Source organism: Pelecanus crispus, chromosome 16 (genome assembly GCF_030463565.1).
Source record: "Pelecanus crispus isolate bPelCri1 chromosome 16, bPelCri1.pri, whole genome shotgun sequence".
In the NCBI taxonomy this organism is placed as follows: Eukaryota; Metazoa; Chordata; class Aves; order Pelecaniformes; family Pelecanidae; genus Pelecanus; species Pelecanus crispus.
Window position 1 is genome coordinate 8,446,160 of NC_134658.1, and position 24,354 is coordinate 8,470,513.

The 24,354-nt window shown below is 58.3% G+C and overlaps 1 protein-coding gene across 1 annotated transcript; it reads left to right on the forward strand.

The window, feature by feature from the left end:
• The first annotated feature begins 1,164 nt into the window (after nucleotides 1-1,164).
• TFAP2E (transcription factor AP-2 epsilon) lies at nucleotides 1,165-23,648 on the forward strand. Its single transcript, XM_075722155.1, has 7 exons — nucleotides 1,165-1,191; nucleotides 1,290-1,736; nucleotides 2,035-2,086; nucleotides 19,273-19,501; nucleotides 19,775-19,893; nucleotides 22,703-22,844; nucleotides 23,360-23,648. Exons 1-7 carry the CDS (start codon nucleotides 1,165-1,167, stop codon nucleotides 23,646-23,648), a joined length of 1,305 nt encoding a protein of 434 aa, XP_075578270.1.
• The last annotated feature ends 706 nt before the right edge of the window (nucleotides 23,649-24,354 follow it).

Here is a 24,354-nt window from a genome sequence, read left to right on the forward strand (position 1 = left end):
AGGAGGAGGAGGGATGGAGGAGGAGGAGGGATGGAGAGGAGGAGGGAGGGATGGAGAGGAGGAGGAGGGATGAAGGAGGGAGGGATGGAGGAGGGAGCGGTGGAGAGGAGGAGGGATGGAGGAGGAGGAGGGATGGAGGGGAGGGCCGGGGAGGCAGGCACGCTGCCTGTCGTTGCTCCCCCGTTTCCCCTGGCTCTGTCTCGCCCGGCGCCCGCCCTCCCGCCCGTCCCCTCGGGCAGGGAGCCAGCCCCGGAGCACCCCCAGACTCTCCTCCCTCTCCCCAGGCCCGGGCTGGGGCTCCCCGCTCCCCGGCGGGGAGGAGGGGGCAGCGCCGCGGGGGGACCCCCGGGCTCTCCCGGCAGGACCGGCCCCGGGCCCCGCTCCGGCCGCCGTCGGGCGGAGGCTGCAGCAGCCGCCGGGGCCCTCGCTGTGCCCACGGGCCGGGGCAGCCGCTCCCTGCTCGGCCTAATAAAGTCAAACCGCAGAGCATCGCCCCCACCCCGCACCCGCCCGCACCCCCGCGCCCTCCCGGCCCCCCGGGGCTCGGCCCCCGGGGCGCTCCCCGCCGGGGCTCTCAGGCGGCGGGGCCCGGGGCGGGGGGAGCCGGGGGTGGCACCGGGAAAGGGGGGGGGGGGGGGGGGGGCGTGCGGCACCGTGCGACACGGCGGGAGCGGGGCCGCCCGACGGCGCGGGGAGCGGCACCGGCTGCGCTCCGGGGGGCGGCGGGGGCCCCTCGCCCCCCGCCCCGGCCGCCTCCCGCCGCCGTCCCGCTGCGCCCGCCGGGAGCCTCCGGGAGGTGCCGGGAGCCTCCGGGAGCCGTCGGGAGCCACTGGGAGGTGCCGGGAGCCGCCGGGAGCCTCCGGGAGCTGCCGGGAGCCACCGGGAGCCGCCGGGAGCCGCCGGGAGCTGCCGGGAGCCGTCGGGAGCCACCGGGAGCCGTCGGGGCCCCGCGGGAGCGGGCGGCGCGTCCCCGTCCCCGCGCTCTGACGCGCGCTCCCGGCGCGGCGGGCGCGCCCCCGCCGCTATAACTGGCGTGCATGGAGTCGGGGCCGGCGCAGAGGAGCGGGCGGGCGATGGGAGACGCCGCTCCGGCGGGATAGAGGGGCGGAGACGGGGGCACCCCCGGGGCCCGGCCCGCCCGGGGCTCGCCGCGGGCCCGCACCGATGCTAGTGCACAGCTACCCGGGCATGGTGAGTGCGGGGCCGGGGCGCGGGGCGGGCCCCGGGGGGTTCGGGGCCGCGGGGGGGGGTGCGGGCCCGCCTCACCGCCGCCGTCTCCGCCGCCGCAGGACCGCGCCGAGGGGCTGCCCGGGGCGCCGGCCGGGGCCCGCCTGCCGCAGCTGCCCGCGCTCAACCAGGCGCCCTACGGCTCGGCCCCGCCGCTCTGCCACACGCCCGCCGCCGACTTCCAGCCGCCCTACTTCCCGCCGCCCTACCCGCAGCCGCCGCTGCCCTACCCGCAGGGCCAGGAGCCCGGCTACCCGCACCTGGGGGACCCGTACGCGGCGCTCAGCCCGCTGCACCAGCACCAGCAGCCCGCCTGGCCCCCGCAGCGCGGCCGGCAGGACGACACCGGGCTGCTCTCGCAGCCCCACCGCGCCCTGGGGCTCGACCCCCGCCGCGAGTACCCCGCCGTGCCCCGCCTGCTCCACGGGCTGCCCGACGGCGGACACGGCCTCGCCGACGGCCCGCTGGGCCTCCACGGCCTCGGCCACCACGGCCTCGAGGACATCCAGGTACCGGGGGACGGAGGGAGGCCGGGGGGGTGCCCGCGGCGGGGGGGCGGGGGGGGCACGGCCGGGAGCGGGGCGGGGGGGGAATCCCGGACGGGACGGATCGGGCCCCGCGGCGTCCGGACCCCCGGGCAAGGGGGAGCCGCCGGCGCCCCGTGAGCGGGGCTCGTCCGTGCCCGAGCGATTCCTCCCGGGCGGGGGCAGCGGCAGGATCGGGCCCCGGCCGCGCTGTCCCCGCGCCCCCCGCGCCCCCTCCGCGCCGGGAGCCGCCGGCTGACGCCTCTCGCTTCGGTGCTTCCAGGCCGTGGACGACGGCGGGATGAACCTGCTCGATCAGTCCGTGATCAAGAAAGGTAAGAGCGCGGCGGCTCCGCGGGACGCGGCACCGGGCCGGGCTCCGCGCCCCGCTCCTGCCCTCGGGCCTCCCCCCGCGTCGGGCTTCCTTCCCCCCGCCACCGCCGCCCCGCGGGGCCGCTCCCCTCCCGTCGGGAAGGGCTCGCTGCTGGCCCCGGCGGGGCTGAAACGAAAGCGGCGGCTCCCGGCCCGCTGGGCTCCCGCGGGCGGTACCGAGCCCGCCGCCCCTTCCCGGTAGCGGCGCCCGGCCGGGCGGACCGGGCTGTCGGGGAGCCCCGGGGGGGCCCACCCCGCCGGCGGCCGGTTTGCGCGGGCAGCCCCGGGGATGCCCCGGCGGGGCTCGGCGGCAGCTCCCGGAGCCCTGCGGGGGAGGCAGCCCGGGCCGGGCACCGCTCCGCACCACCCCGGGCGGGGAAGGCGCTGAGCCGCGGCGGGGCTCGTACCGGGAGTGCGGGGGGGGGACGGGCGCGTTTAACGGGGGCGAGGAGGCGGCGCGGCCGTAGGAACCGGTGCTGCGGCCGGGGAGCATCCCGCAGACCCCCGGCCCCCCCGTCGGCGGCTCCAGGCACCGGGCTCTGCCCCGGGGACCGGCGGGGCGGGCAGCCGCTCCCTCCCGGCGCCGGAGCGGGGCTGCGGGCAGGGGTCCCGCACGACCCCCGCCGCCTCCCCGCGGCTCCTGCCGGTTCTCCCCGAGCCGCTCAGCAGCCCCGCTGCTTCCACGCGAAGCCCCGGCGTTAAAAACCGCTCAACTCCGGAAAATATTTTTCTAGCAAGAACTTCACCGGGGCGCGGCTGGGAGCGGGGGGGACGCGCGGGGTTTGCGCGGGGTTTGCGCGGCTGCTCGGGGCGGTAACTCGTGTGCGGTGTCCGAGCGCTGCTCTCGGCTTCTCCCCGCGATTTTTTTTAATTTTTTTACAAAAAAAAAAAAATATAGGGGGATGGAAAGGACGCGTTTGAGTGCTGCTCCGCGGTCCGGTCTCCAACACGGGCGGGCAAACGAAACCGCAGCCGCCCGTGCAGGCTCGGCGGGGGTAACGCGGGCAGGGCCCGGTGAAACGCGGGCTGAGGGCCCCGGGGGGGGGCAGCGGGGCTGGCTCCGGCCGGCCCGGGCCCGGGCAAAACGCCGCTGAAACCGGGAAGGTTTGGGTCGTTAGCAGCGCCCGCGGCTGCAGCGAGCTCCGGTGCCACTCCCGGTGCCGCTCCCGGTGCCGCTCCCGCACCACCCGGCCGAAGCCCCGGTAACTGCCCAGCCCCGGCAATCCGGGAAAAAACACCCCGACGGTGCGGCTCTTCCCCCGCCGACACGGGGGAGCGGCGGTCCCGGTGCCCCCTCTCCGCGAAAATTCTTATTCTAAGAGCACGGCTTCGTTACGCGCGGCACTTCTGCGGCGCATTAATGGCCGTAATTATTTTAGCTTTAATTAGAACACGAGAGGCGTCGCATCGAATATCCTCGCGTGAGACGTGGTCGCAACAAGCCGCGGTGGGCCGCGGGTGGGGGCGGCCGTGGGGCCGCTGTCCCACGGGGGCCGGCGGGCTCGGGTGGTCGAGGGCTTCGCCAAACCTTGCCCCCGCACCCTGCGAAGAGGGCCTTTGTCTGCAAGTTCGCCTGAACTTACAGTGGGGTTTCGGTGGTTTGGGTTTTGGTTCCCCCCCCCCCTCCTTTTTTTACAAAACACGCCATTATTTAGAAATTTTCGCCTCTCATCGGGAGGATTTGTTGTTTAGTGCCAGATTTGTGCCTGCAGATCCTCTCATCTTTCGGGAGGAAAAAAAAAAAGAAAAAAATTAAAAAAAGAAAATAACCAAATAACCCCGGCTGAAAAGCGGGGCCTGTGGGTGCAGGGTGTCTGCACCCATGGCCGCTTGCTCTTCCCGCTCCGGTTCTCTTGTGTTTTTTCCCCGCCGTGTTTGGAATGAAGGGGCAAAGCGCATTTTGGAGAACAACCGCGTTCCGCCCGCAGCCCCGGGTCTCCCCGGCTCTGCCTGGGGGTCGAAGCGAGGAGGGACCGGAGCAATTGCGGAATGCGAGTCCCAGTGGTGCCAGGGGGACGCGGGGCAGCTCCTCCCGGGGGGTTCCCGGAGCGGGGCCCCGGCAGCACCGGGGTCCTCATCCTGCACCGCTGCCAGGGCTCAGGCTGGGCGCGGGGTCCCGTTCACCCCAAATTCGATGGCTGCGCTCCCAACCGTGGCAACGTCCCAAAGGGAGCGATCTGAGCCCAAAAGAAAGCTGGGAAATTGGGGAGGCTGCAGCTGGGCACCCCCGGGTCCCGGCAAACGCCACTGCCCCCCGCTCGAAGCGGGCAAATTAATTATTTTGCAGCCTGATTTATTTAAATTTTTTTATATATATATATACATAAAATACGGGGTTGTTTCTACTTCGCTGGCCCTGTCTGCTTTGAGCTGACTCCCGCAGCCACAACGGGGGCGAGAGGCGAAGCCGTGGCCCCCGCGGCCGGCATGAATTACACCCTCGGAAAAAAAAAAAAAAAAAAAAAATTTAAAATATCAGAGAGAAATACCGGGTGGGTTGCAGGCTGGTGGTGAAGGCGAGAGGCGGGCAGCGGGGTCTCTTGGTGCGCTGCTCTCCGCGGGGTAAACCTTAAAAAGAAAAAACAGAAAAAAAAGCGCAGTTTTGTCATCAGTCGCGCCGAGATCTCAAACCCCGCACTGGGGCTGATTAATCCTTGAATTCCTGACGGAATGGCCCTCGGACAGAAACCTGATATAAATCTGTGCGTGTGAGAAGAGATAAATCTGTCCTTAATTAGTTGCCGAGATACTGTTGTCCTGCTTCAACAAAATCGCAGTCACCTGCCCCAAATCCCTGAAGCCGCCTTCTCGCTCCCGCACTTGGGGCGTTCGTCGCTCAGCACCGGGGCAGCACCTGCACCCCCCCCCCCGCACCCCGGGGGGCTCTGGGCCCGTCCCCACGTTGCGGGGCGGCTGCGGTTGCGGGCCCCGGCAGCGGCACGGGGTTTGCGGTGCCCGGTGCCGGGGGGACCGGGGGGCACAGGGCCCGGAGCGCGGTGCCAGCCTCTCCCCCTGGCGCGTTTGCTTTTCCCCCTTTCCCTCTTAAATCAACCGCAACGGTTTGAGCAGTCAGGAGCATTACGGGGTCTGGGTTATTTTTTTTCTTTTTTGGAGATCTGAGGGGTGCAGCGCCCTGATGCACCCCGGCTGCGTTTTCCCGAGCCCGCTCCGGCCCCTTTTGCTGCAGGCGGCCCCGGATTTAGGAAGCGGCGGAGGGAGAGGAGGCATCGCCCCGGTACGGGCTCGGGGGGCAGCCCCGGGGTCCCCATCCCGCAGCCTCGGCTGCGTCGCTCCCGCGCAGCCGGGCCGGGGGCAGTGCTGGGAGGGCTGAACACACCCGGCCAAAACCCCAATTTTCAGCCCCGCTCCCGGGACTGGCCCCGGTTCGTTGCTCCGGTGGGCAGCCCCCAGGCCGGGGGTGATGCGGGGGTCCCGGGGTGGGGGGGCCGGGCCGGCTGCGGGGATGCTGCGGGTGGCGGAGGCAGAGCTGGGATCGCGCTTGGAGCACGGAGAGCTGCGATTAGGACCGAAAAACAGAGCATGAGACATATTTAGTTTGGGAATTAAATGGATAAAATCTTGGATAGGGCGGCAGAGCTTTTATGAATATCTTTTGTATACGCGCTTGTTCGTTCTCCCCATTTTTCAAAAGTATTTCAGAAATGGTTTTCAGTGTCTTTTTTTGGTGGTGGTTTTATTTGTTTGGGTAGGTTGGTTTGGTTGGTTTGTTTTGTTTTGTTTTTTTTTTTTCTTTTTCCTCCCAAGCATTTATAGAAGACTAGGAAGATATTTGACTCGAAAACAGTAAAATTAACTCTGAAAAAGTTTAATCCGGGGCTCTGGCTGCTTTAGGCTACAGCAGCCACAGGCATTTTCCACTCCGTTCACCTGCCGCCATGGTGTCCAGACGCGAAACCCGCCAGGCATCAGCGGGAGACGCAGCGAGCCCCGAGCAGCCGCTGCTCCCGGTGCGGGTCCTTCCCTCGGCTGGGCGAGGAGAGGGTGATTTTTCCGTTCCTGAAATCAAGCGTTATGCCATTGCACTCGGTAGCAAAAAATCCTGCAGCTTGGTCATAAGACAAGGAGGGGTTTTGTGGCTTCGACATCCTTTCGGGATCAGCGGAAAGCTTCTGATGGAGGCTTTTTATTGCAGAGAAAAATACAAATCTCTTTCCCTGGCACCTGGGGGCACGCTGGGGTGCAGGAGCAGCCCCGGGGTCCTGCCGGCGGGGGCCCTGCGAGCAGCGGGAGCGGGGAGAGCCGCAGGGGCTGCGCACCCCGCTCGCGGGCAGGCGTTTTGGCTGCAGCCTTTTACAACCTGGAGTACAGCCGGAGCGGGGTGTAGCCAGCGCGGGCTCACGTTGGCACCCCGGCACGCACGGTGCGCAGGTGCCGCGGGGCTGGCGGGGACTGAGCTCCCCTGGCTTCGTGTTGAGGCAGCAGGATTCGGCCGCTGCGCTCTCCTTCGTGTTTGTGACTTGTTTCAATTTCCATCCGCGGCTTTTCAGCTGCTCCGGAGTGGCAGCGCTAGCGTTTCTGCTCAGGAATGCGGACCTGTTTGGCTGGATGCTGGACAGATGGACGGAAAGCTGTGCCTCGGAGTGCTCTGAGCCCACATTTAGAAATATTGCAAGAAGTAGCTGTCACTACTAAAGAATGCAGCAGAGGAGGGAGATTTAGACCGAGATCCTTAGATCCACTCGCCGCTGCACGCGAGCTCCAGGTTTTGATGCAAAATCTGCCCGTGGGCTCCACGTGCGGGGCTGCCGGCGGGACCGGCGTGGCGGCAGCGGTGCCATTTCTCCTTCGTTTCGGCACAGAGAGGGATTGAGCTGTAAGAAATGCCGCGTGAAGCCAGATGTGGCAGGACAAAAAAAAAAAAAAAAAAAAAAAAAAAAAAAAAAAAATCCTGAAAGAATGGTAGATTAGATAAACATCATTTCCTGTGACGAGCAAGGTAATAAATGAGGTCATCCTGTAAAACACCCGGGGCTGCAAAGACATGTCTTTTATAAGACTGTCCGCGGAGGTGGTGCTTGGGCTGCAGTCAGGCGCAGGGTGCTGAGCTCTGCTGGCAGAGCCCTCCCGGCTTTCCGCAGCTTTATCTGCTGCGGTTGTTTGCCTGAGTGGGGAAAGGGGCTCACCTGGGGCAAGCCGGGTCTTGACTGGAGGCTTTGCTGCCTTAGCGCTGCTCACAAAGCCTTTAAAGTTTAGACAAGCCCTCGCACACACCACGAGATACAGCGTGCATCAAAACACGGTCCCACCTCCCGATCCGGGCGCTTCTCCCTCGCGCGCACATGCGTGCGCGGCAGGAACGCTACTAATCAAACAGAGAAACTTAAAAGAAAGTTTTTACTCTGAACTGCATCCAGATCACCATTCCTCCATTAAAAATATATTTTTAATGTCCTATAATTGCACCAGGGTAAAACCAGGTGTGTGTTCATGTGAGATAACACACGCGGGTACCGGTGAAGGCGCGGAGCTTTGTCTCAACCTCCCCGGTGCCTTCCAGGCATGTGTTATCTCCAAGTTTCATGTACCTTGTCATGACTTACTGTTTAATTAGATGTTTTTAAATGATTTTTTTTTTTCTTTGTTAGAAGTAAAGAGCAATTCTTAAAGGGTGGGTTCAGAAAAGCCAGCTTGGGTTGCTTTTTGGCATGCGGCTTGTGAGTCAAACCAAGAGCGCTTCTCCTCCAGGAGCTGGACCCCAGGTGAGGCTTCTCCCTGGGACGGCACCGAGCGAGGCACCGCGGACACTCTGGGCTGGCTCCGGAGCAGCTCCTCCTCGATTTCTTGATTTCTATTTTGGTGGTTTGGCTGCTGCAGACCCTGCTCGTTGGGGCAGGCAGGGCTGCAGCCACGCATGCTCGTGGGCAAAGGGGTCACCAGGGGCTGGCTGTCCCCAGCCATCCCATCACCCCGTGTACCCCCTGCGTAATTGGAAGAACCGTGTAAAGGCATGAAAGCTTGTGGGGAAGAGCATAGCACATGCTCCCACCCTCCCGGGCAGCAGGTCGCTGCCACGCCACAGCCCTGGCTCCCACGGGGACTGCTTTGTGCACTGGTGGGTTGGCAGCAGCGCTGGCGGGAATGGCCTCGGCCGGGTGACATACACCCCGTGGCGCTTGTCCCCACGTCAGCCCCACGAAGGAGGTGCTGCCGAGATCTTCATTTTGCAGCTGGTGCTGTGCAGTAGGCAGATGCCTCGCAGGGCACCAGCCCGTGGCGGCGTGGGCACGGGCAGCCGTTCACGGGCCTCCAGCCTGGGCACATGCCCACGCTCACACCAAATCTGCAGGAGAGCAGAGGCAAACGTAGACCATTCCTCCCCGTTTAGTAATATTCCAAGATATGTGATCTCAGAAAAAAACATGTTTGCAATCTGTCTTAATTATTTGAAGAGCCTAAACGAGGTTCTCTGAAGTCCTAGACTAGCACCCTAACCACTAAACCATCCCACCCTTTCCTGTGTGATCCTAGGGAATTACTCATTCTTGCTGTCCTTCCATTTGTTTGTTTATTTGAATTCTTAATGGAGGAACTAATTAGCAAATGTGGATATAATGCTTGGAGCTGCTGCATGCTCAGCTCTCGTCTCCATGCCCTATCCCACACCCAGCTCTGCCGTGCCTGGGTATCGCCTTTGGTTCGGAGAGAGGTTAAGCGTTGCGGCTTGGCGGAGAAGAGCAGAGAAGCAGAAGGCAGTGAGAAAGAATTGCTAGCAATGAACCCAAACTACCCATTGCAATGAAATATCCCAGAATACAGCAAGGGGCTCTGGGGCAGGATGAGAGGAGCTGCGAGCAGGTTCATCTTTGCAGCCTAAAAAGCCGTCACAGCTTCTGCAGCGTCTGCGGTGCATGCTTGGGATTCCTGCTGGGCCGAGTCTCCCCACCCTCTATCTCAGGCATTTATCTGGCATCAGTCACCCAAGTGCCGAGGCGCCAGGGAGCGAGGGATCGGGTCAGGCCCTATTCCCTCCGGACTGGTCGGACAGGTCCCGGGGAGCAAGCGGTGTCCCCAGCGAGGAGGTGGCTGCGTGGGGACGGCGCATCCCCAGGGCTCCCTGGGAGCCCCGAGATGGCCCCGTGCGCCGGGCAAAGCGGGGCGGCGGTGCCGGGGTGCAAGCAGAGGATCTGACCCAGGGTATTGATGGTTGCTTCAAGCACAAGACCCAGGTTAGCAAGAGACGGGGGCGGTCACTGAAGAGAGACCATTGTAGGGTTCGCAGTTGCTGCAGAGCTGTGCCACGCTCACCCGCACGCTCCTGCGCAGCCGGCTGGATTCTCCCCACGCCATTCCTGTGGCTGGTCCGAGTTTTCCCCCTAGAAAGACGTGGACGTTGCTCCTTCCCCAGGGCTCCTCCCTGGCACCGTGGCGGGTCCCAGCCGCCGCAGAGGGGTTTCCTGGTGCGTGCCCTGGCAGCTGGGGCTGGGACACGCGTCCTGGCCAGGCTGCAACACGTCTGCTTTGCCGGACATCCCGCCAGCGCACGGGCGCTAGAAACCCAGGGTGTCTTCTGAGCAAGGAAAAGTAAAGGCATTTTCGCTGTGATAGTGGGCGAGCGGTGCCTCTGCCCCGAGCGATCCCCAGGCGAGCCGGCGGCTCCAGAGCAACAGGTGAACCGGCAGATTTACGCTGCTGCGGTCTGAGGCTCGGATCGAAACCCTCCCGCACGCTCTGCGGGTTGGCAGCAAGTTCTGTAGGCAGAGAAGTATTTTTCTATTATTACTCACGTCTAATCTTTGCTGAAGGGTCTCTTGCCCTTCAATAATCTAAATACATTTTAAGAAATTGATAGCAACGTTGCCGTGGCTTACGTAGGATCTGCTGCCGCTCGCGGAAGACACTGCATCTTTGTTCTCCCTTTTTAGATTATGTAGATCCGAGCCACACAAATTCAGGCGCTTCTATAGGGAATACAGGGAAAACCTCTCAAGCATGTTACTGTAAAATGGATTATACTGTTTAAACACATAAAGATCCCGTAGACTGGTTGCCAAAGTGTAATGGGAGTTTGTGCTGCTAAATGAATAAACCTGTGGTGGTTAACGCTACAGGGCAGAGCCGCGGAGCGTGTGCGAGTCCGGGAGCGCTCGCTGCCACGCGGCACGGCTGAACCGGGCTGGGGCTGACATCGGATGAGAAACTTTCCTTGGCATCAGCACGGAGCAGTGCAGGTTTCCAGTTCCTCTGGTTTAAATCCTCGGGCTCTCCGACCTCCCATTTCAGTTTCTTGCCTTCCCGACACCTGCGTGTTTTGTGCTGTGAAACACGAATTCTGTACAAGCAGAGGCAGAGCCACACAGGTCCAGCCAGAGCAGTTAGTAATTGAACTGGGCTTTGAATAGTTGTTATTTTTCTAATGTAGATACGAAAGGGATTAGCTGCAGGTTAAGAAAAGAATAATTTTGAATTGGGGGGGAATGAAATAATCTGCATTACCGCACTAAGCTGACTTTCCAAATGAAGCCGCAGAGGTACGAGAGAAGCACAGCGTGAGGGGAGGGGACGGGAGCGCCGCTGTATCGGAGCAGCTCTTTTAACAGCAAAACCCACGTGCAGCAAGTATCTGCAAATACACTTGGACATTCAGAAGCAGAATCCAAATCCTTTTTCAGTCATTTCCTGTGAAGGTTTGAGCACCTGGGCTTCACTCGTTAGGAGGACATTTTAGTCATTGATATTTACTGCTTTCCAGTGGGGTGTTCCTGAGGTTACTGTTCAGGCTGCTACATCGGAGGCTTCCCAGGCAGCACGTCCCAATCCATAGAATGAAGTACGGCAGGGAAACATGTGGGAACTCACAACAAACTGATTGCGAGCAGTTTCCAAAAAAATTCACAAAATACTCTGAGCGAGCAGCACATTTGAGGCCGAGTCATTCCTAAATGGTAAAGCAGGGAAATGCGTTAGCTGAAATTAATTGCAAACTGCTTGCTAATCCCCTTCCCAGTCCCGAAGGAGCACGGGGTGCTTTTGCAAAGGTCTGAGTAAATTTTGTTATTCTATTGGATGGCCATTCCTATCAAAACCCAACGTACTAAGAAGATACGTGTGTAGCCGAGACATCGTACCTGCGGGTCTCAGGGAGGCTGAACCTTCCTGCCCCATCGATCATCCTGGAGCTCCCCAGGAGCAGAGACCCGCAGTGACACACGGCGGGTACTTCGCTGGGTAAAACAGAGGCACAGAAAGAAAAATGCAACTCGTATCACACGGCACCTTAAAATTTAGTTCCTAACCTAATGTATTGATTTGCATTGGTAACAAAATGTTAAGTATGGGAGCTTTGCATAGGCATGGGACCTCTCCTGATTAGCTTTCTCATGGGAATCGTTTGAGGCTGCTGAGTTGTATCCTTGCTCCCTCTCTTCTTCCGAGGGTCCGAGATCCATTTCCCTATCAGGACTCGGCAATCTGGAAAGCCCAGAGATAAAAAAAACAAGATTCTTTCCATCCTTCCATTTGAAAGGGCCTTCGAGCCGATTACGGCATTTCCTAGAGAGGCTCTTTGACATGGGGACTTGGTTCAGGTTGTGCATTCAAGATAAAGAAAATACCTGTATAATCCCCTCCGGGAAGAAAGGATAATTACAGACTGCAGGTTTGAAATATAGCTGATGGCACTGACCTCCTTCCCTGGACCATCAGTAAATACCTCTCTGCTGAAACACCAGGAAATTGGAGCAGCTGAACTCTGCAGCACCTCCTCAGTGAAAAAGGGCTTTTAAAGTGATGGTAGGAGCAGTCGCCTCTGGCTCACACCCACATGCAGATACTTCTTTATATATGTATCTCCGTCTTATGATTTACATCAGAGACATTCAAACGAAGGCTAGATTAGTTCACTGAAAGCTCTTCCTGAAAGACGGCAGTAATCCCTCACCTTTCATCAGGGGCTACGCGCAAACCTCCCTCAGCCAAAGCTCCCCACCACCGCCTGCCCAGAGCGGGGCAGAGCTGCAGGAACCCCTGATCCGCTGCAGAGAACAAAGCCCGGGGGGCTCGGGGCCGTCGTCGCCGGACCTGCAGCGTCATGGAAGCGAATCGCAGCGGCTGCGGCCGAAATACATTTGCACGGTGCAGCCTTTCTTCAGGATGCCCTGGATCTGCAGCGATGCCCGGCGCGGCCGAGCTGACCGACACGCGGCCCCGCAGAGGGACCGGGGAGCTGAGATGCTTTTGGGGAGGGCTGGAGACAGCACTGTGCCCGAAGATGAGAGATGGCTTTGTCCCAGGTAGCCTCCTGAAAGGATTAACCGATACCTCTTTAACCTGCCGTATAAGCCGTAGCACACTCCCACTTTTGAAAGAGATGTCGCAACAAAAGCTCCAATATCCAGGGATTCGGCGCTGCTGAGGAGGAAGATTTACCTGTAATGTATCTAAGGAGAGAAGGAAACAGACTTGTAAGACGGGCAGCGATTTGCATGTTCCCTCTGGACTTGTTTTTCCCCTCGCAGCACCCTGAGCTCCGGCTGGAAACGGAACCGAACAAATACCACCACGATAAGCAATTCAGTTTCCAAGTACCACAAATTTTCCTGCTTGCAAATAATTTTGCAAGCAGGTAGCACATTTCTCATATGGAAATGAGTCAGTACTTCATCTTTTTCTTTTTGTAGGTAAAATCTCTTTTCCTTTAAAAAAAAAAAACCAAACCAAAAGCTGATGGTGTGCAGTCAGCCCCTGAGCACGGGCAGCGCGATCCCGCAGCTCCCGCACATGGAGCCTGAGCCCAGGCTGCAGGTGCGCCTTTCGCGCTGAATATTTACACGTGAAAGCGGCCGTTTCCAGGAACCGTAGTGGTAATTTCAGACACAAACATTTGTGAACACAGATGAGGAAGGAGAGGGAGCGCAGGAGCTCGGGGACGGAGCATCGTCACCCTGGACCACGCGGGAGAGGGATGATGAGGCAGCAGAGGCACAGGGCTGTGGATCGGTCCCTGCTGGAACTCATCGGGGAAAAGCAGGAAATTCTGTGAGGCTTTCTAACTCCCTGGGTAAAAGCCTTTGAAGAAGGGGTGTCTTTTGCTCCTTATTCTTTGTACCTGGAACTTAAAAGCCAAAGGACCCACCTCTGCAAACCAGACTAAGAAGTGTCAGAAACTTTATGCTTTATCCTGGGACACCTTGGAGGCACAAGGCTCCTTATTCCATCCACCGGATTCACAACTGAGCGCTCGGCAGCTGAGCTGTGTTTCTTCTCTTTCACCCTGCTGCCCGGTATCTCCCGAAAAGCCCTCACAGAAACAAGGCTGTGGCATCCCATCGCAGGACCTCACGTTCATGGGGATTGCCTTTCCGTGGAGCATCACCACGTCCCGTGCTCAGGCGCTGGACCAACTCCTTCTGGCTACATTTACCACCCCGGGACTTCTCACCTGGAGAAATCTTTCATCCAGGGATCACTTGGCAAGTTTTAATTGAGTGTCACAGCATCCCTCCCAGCTAGATATTATCTCCCTTTTGTTGCTGGAGACAGTCGAGCCCAAACTGGGGAGGTGACCTGCCCAGTGTCATAAACAATTCCCTGGCAGAGCAAGGAGCCGGCTGCAGCCGTCCCAGCCCGCGGGCTCACCGCTACCTGCGGGGTGCCGGCTGCGCAGGGCACGGGGACACAACCGCACGCAGGCAGGGTGCTCTCCAGCTCAGGAAGTCAAGGGACGAAGCCTTTGGTGTCCCTGGAAACCAGGACCTGTTTTGAAATCGCTCGCTCTCTCCGAATCAGGGTTTTCCATGCCACAGCAAATGGAGTTGTGTGAGTTTCATCACCCGACGGCTACACCCAAGGTATGTTTAAAAGACAAACTAGATCCAACTCAGCACAAAGAAAAAAAAGCCTCTCTGATGGGAGATCACCAGCCTCACGGGTTCAAAGGGAAGACGAAGCCGCATGCACCTGCTGCGCAGCACCGGGGCAGGCGTCTCGCATGGGAGTTGTGCCACTCCGCACGCTGCTCAACGCGCACGTGAGACGTATACCGTATTGCAAGCGGTACCTGCCTTGCACCGTTCAAGGCAGCAGTGAGATGCTGAGCCTCGTGGAAATGCTTCCTGTGAGGTTATACAGCAGAAGTGAGGATCGTTTCCCTTCCCGCATTCGGCAAGAGGTCGTACGCCTGTTACTGACACACTGCCATTCTCAGCAGCTAACTTCAAAATACAACAGCATCATAGGCAAGATGATGCGGTGACAAATACCTCGACTTCACAGCATTAAAAAGAAAGTCTGGACTTATGAAAACAGAGGCCATACTTAATCAGTTTTCTATACAGCACTTCCTAACACTTGGGCAATAGCTGAAGCCCAGGTTGCTTAGAAAAGCATTCCCACAGACCAGAAGCGCATGCATTCAGATCATGATCTCTGGTAAATCATTTAACTTGTTCTGTGCCTCAATTTTCCCCAGCTGCAATAATGAGCCAGCTCACACAGGCACTGGGAGCAAGTTAATGACTTAAGCAACCAGATCCTCCACCAGCACTGGGCTGGGGATTAGCAACGTGTGAAGCTCTTGGAGGTCTGTCAGCATAACCTGATTTCCAAATCAGTTTTCCCTTTCAAATCAGGTCCCGCTGACCTGCGTGCTGCGCAGCCCCGGCTCCCTGGCCAGCTGCAGCATCCCCAGGGCCGGAGGCTCACCAGGTCAAACCGCTTCACTGGGGCTTTGGTTTGTGAAATCTGCAGCCGAGCTCACCTCTACATGAGGAGCTGAGTAGCAGCTACACCAGTCAAGGCCCTTTGGATTTGCTGAATTAGAAGCAGCAGGATGAATCCAAACTAAGCAGCCCTCCCATGGGGGAAAAAAGTTCTCAGGAGAGCCTGGCAGCTAAAGGAAAGAGCAAACACACTTGAAGGGGACATGGTGTAGGAACCAAGCCTCGACGGCTGAGGGGTTTCAGGGAGCAGGCTAGGATTTTTTTTTTTTTCTCCCCTTTCCCCCTCGTAGACACATCTACATTCTCTGCAGTAACTCACCCCGCCAGGACCATGCCCAGGGCTTCACTCTCTCCCAGCTCCGCAGGCAACACTAACCTGCTTGGCAGCTCATTTTCTCAAGAGCCCCCCCGCCCTCACAGCATTTCTTGCTTGAGAACAAGCCTGCCGGTAGCACAGCATGCATGCTCGCCCTCTTGCTCCCCCAGATTCAGCTGCGCCTTTGCCATGCGGCTCCTCACCAGCGGCCACCAGCACCGGTGGGTCTGGCTGCAGCTCCCGGCTTTTGGGAGCAGCCTTTCCCCGGCGCTGCTGCAGGCTCCCCAGCTCACCCATCTCTCACGCAGCTTGCAGAGCTCACGCAGGGCCAGTCAGGAAATAATAAGGGCAGATAGCAAAGGTGGATGCAAGAAGAGAAAAAGACCTCACACTCACCAAGAGGATTCTGAGCAGCCACTAAAAACCCAATGTCCCCTTCCCTCAACTGCCCCAGTCCAAAGCCAGCCCTTTCTGGCTTCCTGGGGGGTGACCCCAGCTGAGCCCTGTCCCGCTCATCAGGCAGAGCCCGAGGGAGGGGGCCAAGCACCTGGGCACCCGGCGCTTTGGGGACCAGCACCTGACCCTTTCCTCCTCAGCCTGTGCAATGCGTCGGCCCATGGCTGCATGAACGAGCGTCTCTGGGGCGCGTTTCTGCTGAAAACCCTGTCCTCCACGGTCATGGGCGGGAGCTGAGCCTGCCCAAGTCCCTGCCATGGGGACGGGCAGGGCTGGAGCCGGCTCGCTGAGGGCAGGGTGATGTCCTGCCCCCATGCCAAGGGCAGGCATCCCCTTGGCCTAACCCAGGAAACCCCAGAAGGGGCAACCAGCGCAGCGACACCGACATGACGTTTCTATCCCCAGCTGCAAAGCTCTGCACGGGGCTGAGCTCCGTGCCTTGCCTGGCCGCTCCTCCGCTCGGGCACGGTGGCACCGAGCGCCTCCCACTCGCGTTGTGGCTACTCAGCGCCTGGCGCGCAGAAACCTCGTCGCGAAAACCCCGTCTCTGCTCCAGCGGTTTATTTCTCCGCGGCGTAGCTCGGATGAACCCTTGAGACGAGGCTGTGCGAAGCAGCATGTAGCGCTTGCCAGCGGGGCCGGGCGCCTGCATGCACCCGTCTTGGCTTGGAAGGGTCCCGCGGCTCCTGCCCGCGGCGGCAGCGGACGCAGGGGGTCGGCGTGCTGGCGCGCCGGGGCGCTGGGCTGTCGGCTGCGTGCCGTGCCGACCCGCAACGGTCTCATGCTTCCTTCTTGTCTGCAGGCTGGCTCAGGTGCTCCGATCACCTGCTGCTTGCGGGAACAGGAAAGCAGCAACTGAAGATCGAGGGGGACTTTTGGTTTACTCAGATGACAAGAGACAATTTTGGTTCCCCAAAAGCCAAGGAAACAAAGCTGTCAGGCTTTAATGGTAGCTTGTCTCCCTCCTGCAGCATGTTTATGGGCAAACAAGCTGCAGATCAGACCAGGCAAACAGCAGCAGGTGAGGCCAAATAACAATAATTAATAATTAATGGCAAATGTGGCTATGTTTATTCTTGTTGTATTGAGGCAACGTTGTCTAATGGATGAAGCACTGTTACAGGACTCAAGAGACCGGCTCAGTTTCCAGCGCTGCCGCTAACCTCCGCGTGATGCCGGGCCAGCCACCCGTTCTGTTTGTCCCTTCGCACGCCGTGTGCCCCGCTGCCGATGGTGCAAGCTCTGTCCCGTGCCTGCACGTGCCGAATGTGACGGTGCTCTGGCCTCGGCCGAGGCCTCGAGGCAGAAGAGCAATGCCAATGTTCTTGTTCTGTGATGGCTGCCCGGTGCCGGTGCCTGCACGGTTTGCTTGTGGCACGGAGCGGGGCTCACCTGCCTGCTCTGGGCGTTAACCTCCGCAGCGGCAGGCTCTGCGTTACAAGCCTCCGGAGGACTTGTTTCTGACAGTAGCATCATTCCTAAAAACGCCACTATGTGTTTCAAAAGTGTCGTGATGTCTCCATGTCATCACCCTGCTGCGTACCTGCATCTGTCCGTGCATTCCCACCGCCCTGCCCTGCTCCTCCCCGCACGCTGCCGGTGCGTGTGGGGCAAGCTGCAAACCCGCCGGGGCTGTGTCGGAGCCATCTCCAGCCCAGTTTTCCACAGGCTCCGGTGTTAACTCCCACTGGTGCCGGCTGGGTTTGCCTCCTCCCCAGATGCCACGTTTCATGGGAGTGCGGCGAGCGATTGCCCTCTCCCCTGCATGGCTGTTCAGTCCCTCGTGCGTGCGCAGGTCCCCAGCCACGCATGCGGCTTGAATGCACGCCACCGCATGATTCCAGGCATGCGCAAATATGCAAGTACATAAGTTACGCAGAGCTCTTGGTGGACAAAGTGTTTGATATTACAAGCAGCGCCAGCTCTCCAGGGGTGTCTGGTTTGGGGGTGGCCCTTGCTGCAGCAGAACCCACATCTGCCGGGTGCCTGGGCCTGACGTGACACACGCCTTGGCAGCAACGCATGGGCATTTGCAAAACATGCTCTGACTTTTTATTTTAAGGGTGTCCCCTAGAGACAAATATAACCTGTTCTGGGACTGTGGAAGAAAGCTTTGAAGTTGCTGCTTCCTGGAAATAGCTCTGGTTTCCTACGTCGCATGGTGACGTTCCCGTATTTGTTCTTCCCTGAACATCCCTCAACCAGCTGCAGTCGTGGCAAACGCCAGCACCGCAGTGGCTGACTCCGGCAGGCACCGGTGCATCTTGCCCTTCAGTCCCCTGACTTTGTCCAAGTTTCACGCTGAGAGGAAACTTTATGTACCTTAGCTCCTTTCCATTCATCTTTTAGTCTTAAAGCATTAGCCATTTTTATGTAACATGTGCTACTTTTTTATTGCCACGCTAACAAGTCGTTGAGCTGTATTTACAATATGCTGATTGTAAGCGCCCCCTAATAGGTCCAGCCTACGTACCCTCCCCAATTAATTTTCGGGTTTTCTGTTTCATTTTGGGCATGTGTATTTCCTTTATAAAATCTGCATCTCGCCCTGGTATTCGTTGCTGTGTTACTTGCAGGAACCGTCTGAATGCGCATTGTGGAACAGTCATTACCGAGGAACCACAAAGAATGCCAGGGCTGAAATGATCTGGAGCGATGGCATTTGCAGTCCTCTTTGGATTCTTTCAAAACCTGCTTTTTTCCAGAGTTAAATTGGTTATTAATTTCAGAACATAAAAGCCAAAGAGATTTGGCACAAGTTTCAGCCACAGTTTTAGCCTATAAACCTTTATTGCGTCTAAGAACGTTTCTTACTGGAATGACGTATGGGAAAACCGTGCCCATTTCACCCCGGGTGTGATGCCACGGGCCCGATGCGATGCTGCAGTCACCGCTGCCTGTCTAACCTCTTGTGTTAACTGACTTTTGCCCATTAAGTCAAAGGAAGTTTGTGCTGGATTAATTGGGTTTGATCTTCTCCAGCTTCCTTTAAGCCAGGGACGATGAAAGTTGAGGGCTGAGGCTTGTTGTGGGGCCAATCCCAAAGCTGAAGGCAAAGAAACTCTTTCCACTGGTTCCTGTGGGCGCATACCGGCCAACACGGCTCTCGGCCACCTCAGCATCTCCTGCGTTTTGTGCGGGGTGCGAAGGCCATGGCTCAGCCCCGCTGGTCCCGGCCGGCGGGACGCAGCCGTGTGCCTCTGCAGAGCTGGGCTGCAGCTGCCGCCCCGTCCCGGAGCCGGGAGAGGAACGGCACCCAGGCCAGCGCGACGGGCCAGCGCTTCGCCCTGCCGCCCCACCTCCACGGAGCGCCCGGAGCAGACAGGGAGGGGAAGCTGGTCACAGGTCCAGACAGCGATGGCCAGTCCTTAGCTGTCCAGGAGGCCAGCCCAAAACCTTGGGGGTAATTACAGTAGAGCTGGGAGGTGTGGGAAAGCAGGCGAGAGCAGAGTCCAGGCTGCTTCCTTTTTTTTTTTTTCCCCCCCCTTTATTTAGTTTAGTTTCATCACCACACCTCTCTCCTTTTATTGAGGAAAATAGGAACCTAACTGAGAGATCCCAGCCAGCCGTGCTGACATCTGCGGGTGGCAGCGCGCAGGCGCCGGGGGCTGGAAAGCTGCCGGGAGAGGCACCGAGCGGCTTCCCTGCCCTGGAGTCCCTCAGCCACGGTCTCCTCTTCTCTCCCTTCCTTGTCTCCCAGTGCCCATCCCCTCGAAGGCCAACGGCACCAGCATTTCCACCCTGTCAATGAACAAAGACGGCCTGATCGGAGGGGTGACGAATCCCAACGAGGTCTTCTGCTCGGTGCCTGGCCGCCTCTCTCTTCTCAGCTCCACCTCCAAGTACAAGGTGACGGTCGGGGAGGTGCAGCGGAGGCTCTCGCCCCCCGAGTGTCTCAACGCCTCTCTCCTCGGCGGAGTCCTCCGCAGGTAAGCTGCTCCTGAGAGCCCTGGGACAGCCCAAGGACGCAGGGCTGCAATGCAGGGAGTAACGCCGAAGCGAGCGTTGCGTTCAGCACCGGCTCCTACCTCTCAGAGTAACAGGGACGGGAAATTACTGGTGTGTGATATATTGGGGGGTAGCATTTTTGTTGCTTTTTCTCCTTTCCTTTCAAACCTAAAAGCTTAAACCGGGATTAGTTATAGTTATTTTAACATTAACTACATTATAATTTTTTTCCCCTCCTTGTTTTCTCTTTTCAGAGCAAAATCAAAAAACGGAGGTCGCTGTTTAAGGGAAAGGTTAGAGAAAATTGGACTAAATCTACCTGCAGGAAGGCGCAAAGCTGCCAACGTCACCCTGCTGACATCCCTCGTGGAAGGTAAGAGTCGCTCTCCACTCCCGCGGAGGATGGGAGTGCCGAAACTTCAATACCCTTCATTTGCGGCTTTCTACAAACAAGAACACTTAAAACAAAGTATGCAGTGGTCACCACCGACTGAGACTGGAAATAACCCCGTGTAAGTCTCCATGCTGATTCAAGCACGTCTGGCTTCTGAAACTCAGACATTTCTGTCAGACCAGTCATAGCCCATGGGGAAAAGGCATCCACAGCCTGAACAGGGCTGCGAGCCTCCTTTCGGCAGTATCTGAGCGTGCCGTTCCCTTCTAGTTATAGAGTCATAGAATCATCGAATCGTTTAGGTTGGAAAAGCCCTTTAAGATCATCCAGTCCAACCATTAACCTACACCACCAAGTCCACACTAAACCAATCAAGGGTAGACCAGACTGAACCGTGTCCCCAAGTGCCACATCTGCCCGTTCTACCCGTTTTTTGAACACAGTTCTAACAGTGCTTAGTCGGGTCCACAGAAACCAAATACAAAAAAAGCTTGAATGAAGCTGCCAAGAGCTGAGCAGCCGCTCTGTAGCGCTGCGCGCCCACTGAGGACGCAGCTCAGGTGCTGCCGACCGTGCCGCCCTCGGACAGCGTCGACTTCTTCTGTCGAGGCTCCATCCCCACGCGCAGGTCCGTGTCTTGTCTCCCATAAGAAGGAGATGCCCGGTACCCGAGTCCTGCCCCCAGGGGACACGCGAGATGCGCGCAGCTCTGGGGTCTTGCAGGTGGAGGTGAGGTCTGTAGGAGCGGTCCTCGGAGCGTGCCGATAAAGGCTAAGCTATGGAAAACCCACAGCCTCGGCAGGCAGCGTGCGACCTGCCCCGAGGTGTGAGGTGCCCCTGCTTAAAGCCGCGCGTTTATTTGCTCCCCTCCTACTTTTTGCACTATGGAAATGGTGATGTCGCCACTGCGTCTTTGGAGAAAAGGACGCGGGACGCAAACAAATGCAATGACAGCTCCGACTCCCTTCGAGCTTTGGAATCCATTGTGTTTGCGCCCAGCGTGTTGGAGGCAGCTGCCTGCAGTTTCTGAATAGAAAATCATCTCCATTGTTGCCAGCAAATTAAATGACCCGCTTCATTAGGCGGAGGTTGTTACTGAGGGCAGTTGGTTCGTGCTGGATGAAAGGCTGATTTCCATTAAAAGAAAAGAAAGAAAAGAATGAAAGAAAGAAAGGAAGGAAGAAATGTACATTTTGATTTCAGGTGGCTGCTGATGCTTTGGTTACCGCTTACCAGCTTGTAGTGCATAAAAGCGCGGTGCCATGCGCGCGGGATGGGGATCGTTTCCTCCTGCACGCACGCGTTGCGGCACCGGGGACGTCTCACCCGGAGGAAGGTGCTGTGGCATTGTCAGTGCTCAGCACGCAGCAACGGGCTCGTGCCCCTGTGCCCCAGGCACCCTCCTTCTTGGGCATTTGCTGTCTTGGTCTAATTTGTTTTCTCCCCTCTGCCTTCCCAATATCTGTTCATTTAAAAAACCACTGGGTGTTTTTTCGAGTGCTAATGATGTACTTTTTCTTACACTGACGCGCAGCCATTCATACAGATGGGGGAGAGTGGGTGCCGGGGAGCACGACGAGGGCTGCAGGTGGAAACACGGCTCCTTTGGGATCCCCCGCCTCTCCTGGGCACCTGCTCCGGGGCAGCAGCTCCAGCACGGACCCAGGGGAGCAGCAGGGCTATATTTCAACTTCAGAAACTTCCTTAAGCTCTCAGAAAGTGGGGTGCATTCCGACAGGCTCCCGTGGCCCCTCTGCCTGCCGTGGCCCCACGAGCGCTCTCCTCCAGCCTCTCCTCCCCGCGCTCTGACTTGGTGTGGCTTTAACACCGCTTTCAAAAGCCGGACCGCCTCGTCCCCTCCGCTGAAACCTCTCTAAGCCAGCATCCAAATTGCCTTTAAAACACTCAGCTGTGCAGCCACTCACGCACGCTCATGGAGGGAATAAATCCTGGCTCCAGCCTTGGGTCTCGCCGTGAGGTCACACAGCCCTTTTTATTGTCACAATAACTGTTTTGCAGCAGCTATTACTTTCTGATTGTTTTTTTAACATACAAACAACCGCAGTTCCGATCCTCTAGGTTTACCTTGTTTGCTCCTTCTTTGGAGGAGGAGATAAAGTGGAAAGTATTATCGTTGTACGGGAAGCACAGACACTTTCCCCGTAACATGGCTTCGCAGACTGAGCTCCGGGAGCTGGGGAGACTGCGATGGGATCTAGGTTAATGCTATGAGGATGGATGGCCTAATATGTATGAGCAGCAGGGGGGCAAGTCAAATTAGCTCTGCCTGCCCGACCAGGATTTTGGGCGTTGGGCATGATCAATTGCCATCAGCTCTGATTATTTCCGCGGGGACGCCTGGAGCCAGATCAATTCCGTCAATGGGTGGGCATTTCCACGGGGTGATGGATACGCTGCCTGCGCGTCCAGCCCGAGGGCCCGCGCGCGCTGCGGGAGGGTGTAACCCCCTTCCTTCTGCCCATTTCTCACACCCCCGTCTTGCCTAGCAGTCACGGGGCTAAGGTCGCTTTTTGCACCCTCCAGCTCCCGTTTAAATCTCTGCTCGATTTGGAGAGGCCAAGCAGGAAATTTTGGAAGGAGTAGGGAGATAAAGATGCAGCAAGGGAAGCGTCCAAGTGAGAAACACCCCTGTCACCCAGAGAGCTCTTGGGTGGCGATTGAGAGAGGGAAGTGCTCCAGCCCCAGCAGAAATAAGCCACATGGCTACAGAAAGCGCTCCCCTTTCACGCGGGTGTTGACACAGCCTGTCGATCTGTCCTGCTCGTAGGTGAAGCCGTTCACCTGGCCCGGGATTTCGGGTACGTGTGCGAAACGGAGTTCCCAGCCAAGGCGGCGGCGGAGTACCTGTGCCGACAGCACTCCGACCCCACGGAGCTCCACACCAGGAAAAACATGCTGCTGGCTACCAAGTGAGTCGAGATGGCCACGAGCCACCGCTGCGCTCGGCACCCGCAGCCTGCAAGGGCAGCGTTAGCCCTTCTGCGGGCGGGAGGCGGCCTCACACGCCGCACGCAGGTCTGAAAAGCGTGCAGCGAGATGAATAATTTGCATGGATTGAAGGGCTTGCTCCTACATGGGAGAGGTTAACCCACCCCCAGGGAGCATTTCGGCTCATTTGGGACCTTGTTGAATGGCAGGAGAATTTTTAACAAGAATCTTCCTCTCATAACGTTAGTGTTACAGAGAGCGATCGGAAAGAATTCTTTAATTCTTTAAGAGCACTGAAGGCTTTAAACTCTGTGGCATTGCTTAAAGGGCCGCACCAGCTCCACCTCCGCATGCAGGGGCTTTCCCCGGGCTGGGGCTGAAATCCGGGGGGGGATGCAGCCGCGGGGGCGGGGAGCGGGAAAAGAGCCCTCAAACACACCGACGTCCCTGCGGCTTCCCGACGGCACTTGCAGTAACACAAACCTCTCCGTTTCAGGCAAATTTGTAAAGAGTTTGCAGACCTGATAGCCCAGGATCGCTCGCCGCTGGGGAACAGCCGCCCCTCGCTCATCTTAGAGCCCGGTGTCCAGAGCTGTTTGACTCATTTCAGCTTGATAACCCACGGCTTTGGGGGCCCGGCCATCTGCGCAGCGCTCACGGCCTTCCAGAACTACCTGGTGGAGTCCCTTAAGGGGCTGGATAAAATGTTCATGAACAGCACAGGGAACGGGCACACGGCCGGAGACTCCAAAGCCTCAGAAAAAGAAGCGAAGCATCGGAAATAACGCGCTGCCTCCCTCCCTCTCCCCGGCGGGAGCTTTCCCCGGTCGCGAGGGGAAGGCTCGACAGCGCTGCGGGGGACAGGCGACCCGGTGCGCCCTTTTCTGAACTGCTACGTTTGAACTTGGGATGAAACTCGTAAAGCAAACACAGAAAAGACAGAAAAAGAAGATTTAAAGAATTTAAGAAGAAAACAACTCTAATGGACGTAGTCAGATTGAGAAAATAAGAGAGGTTGATGGCTTTTGGGGTTTGCATTTTTTTTTTTTTTTTTTTTTTTTTTTTTTTTAAATCGTGGATGCAGGAAGCCAAGTCATGTGCAATTTTGTTTTGTTTTTTAAAAAAAACCCGTAGTGAAATCCTGACATGCTCCCGGAATTTGTTCCAGCTGAAAAACCGAGGAGGGGGAACAAAAGCCTCATGAACGCAAGAACCAGAGGCAGGAGCAGCGAGGGCAGGGAGCCGGCTCGCTGGCTGTACCTGGATGCAGCCGCTGGTTCTGACCGGCAGCCACGCAGGAAGCCTCCCTCCTTCCCCACCGCCAGCCCAGTCCTAAAGCCAGCCCATGAGAAAATTGCCAGCGGAACTGCTTTGGATTTAAAGCCGCTTCAGACTTCGTTTACAGTTTTCGAACCGAGACTCGGCGTGGATTTTCCCGGGGGCTGAGGATCCCCGCGCCGTGCCGCGAGCGGAGGAACAAGCCGCACAGCC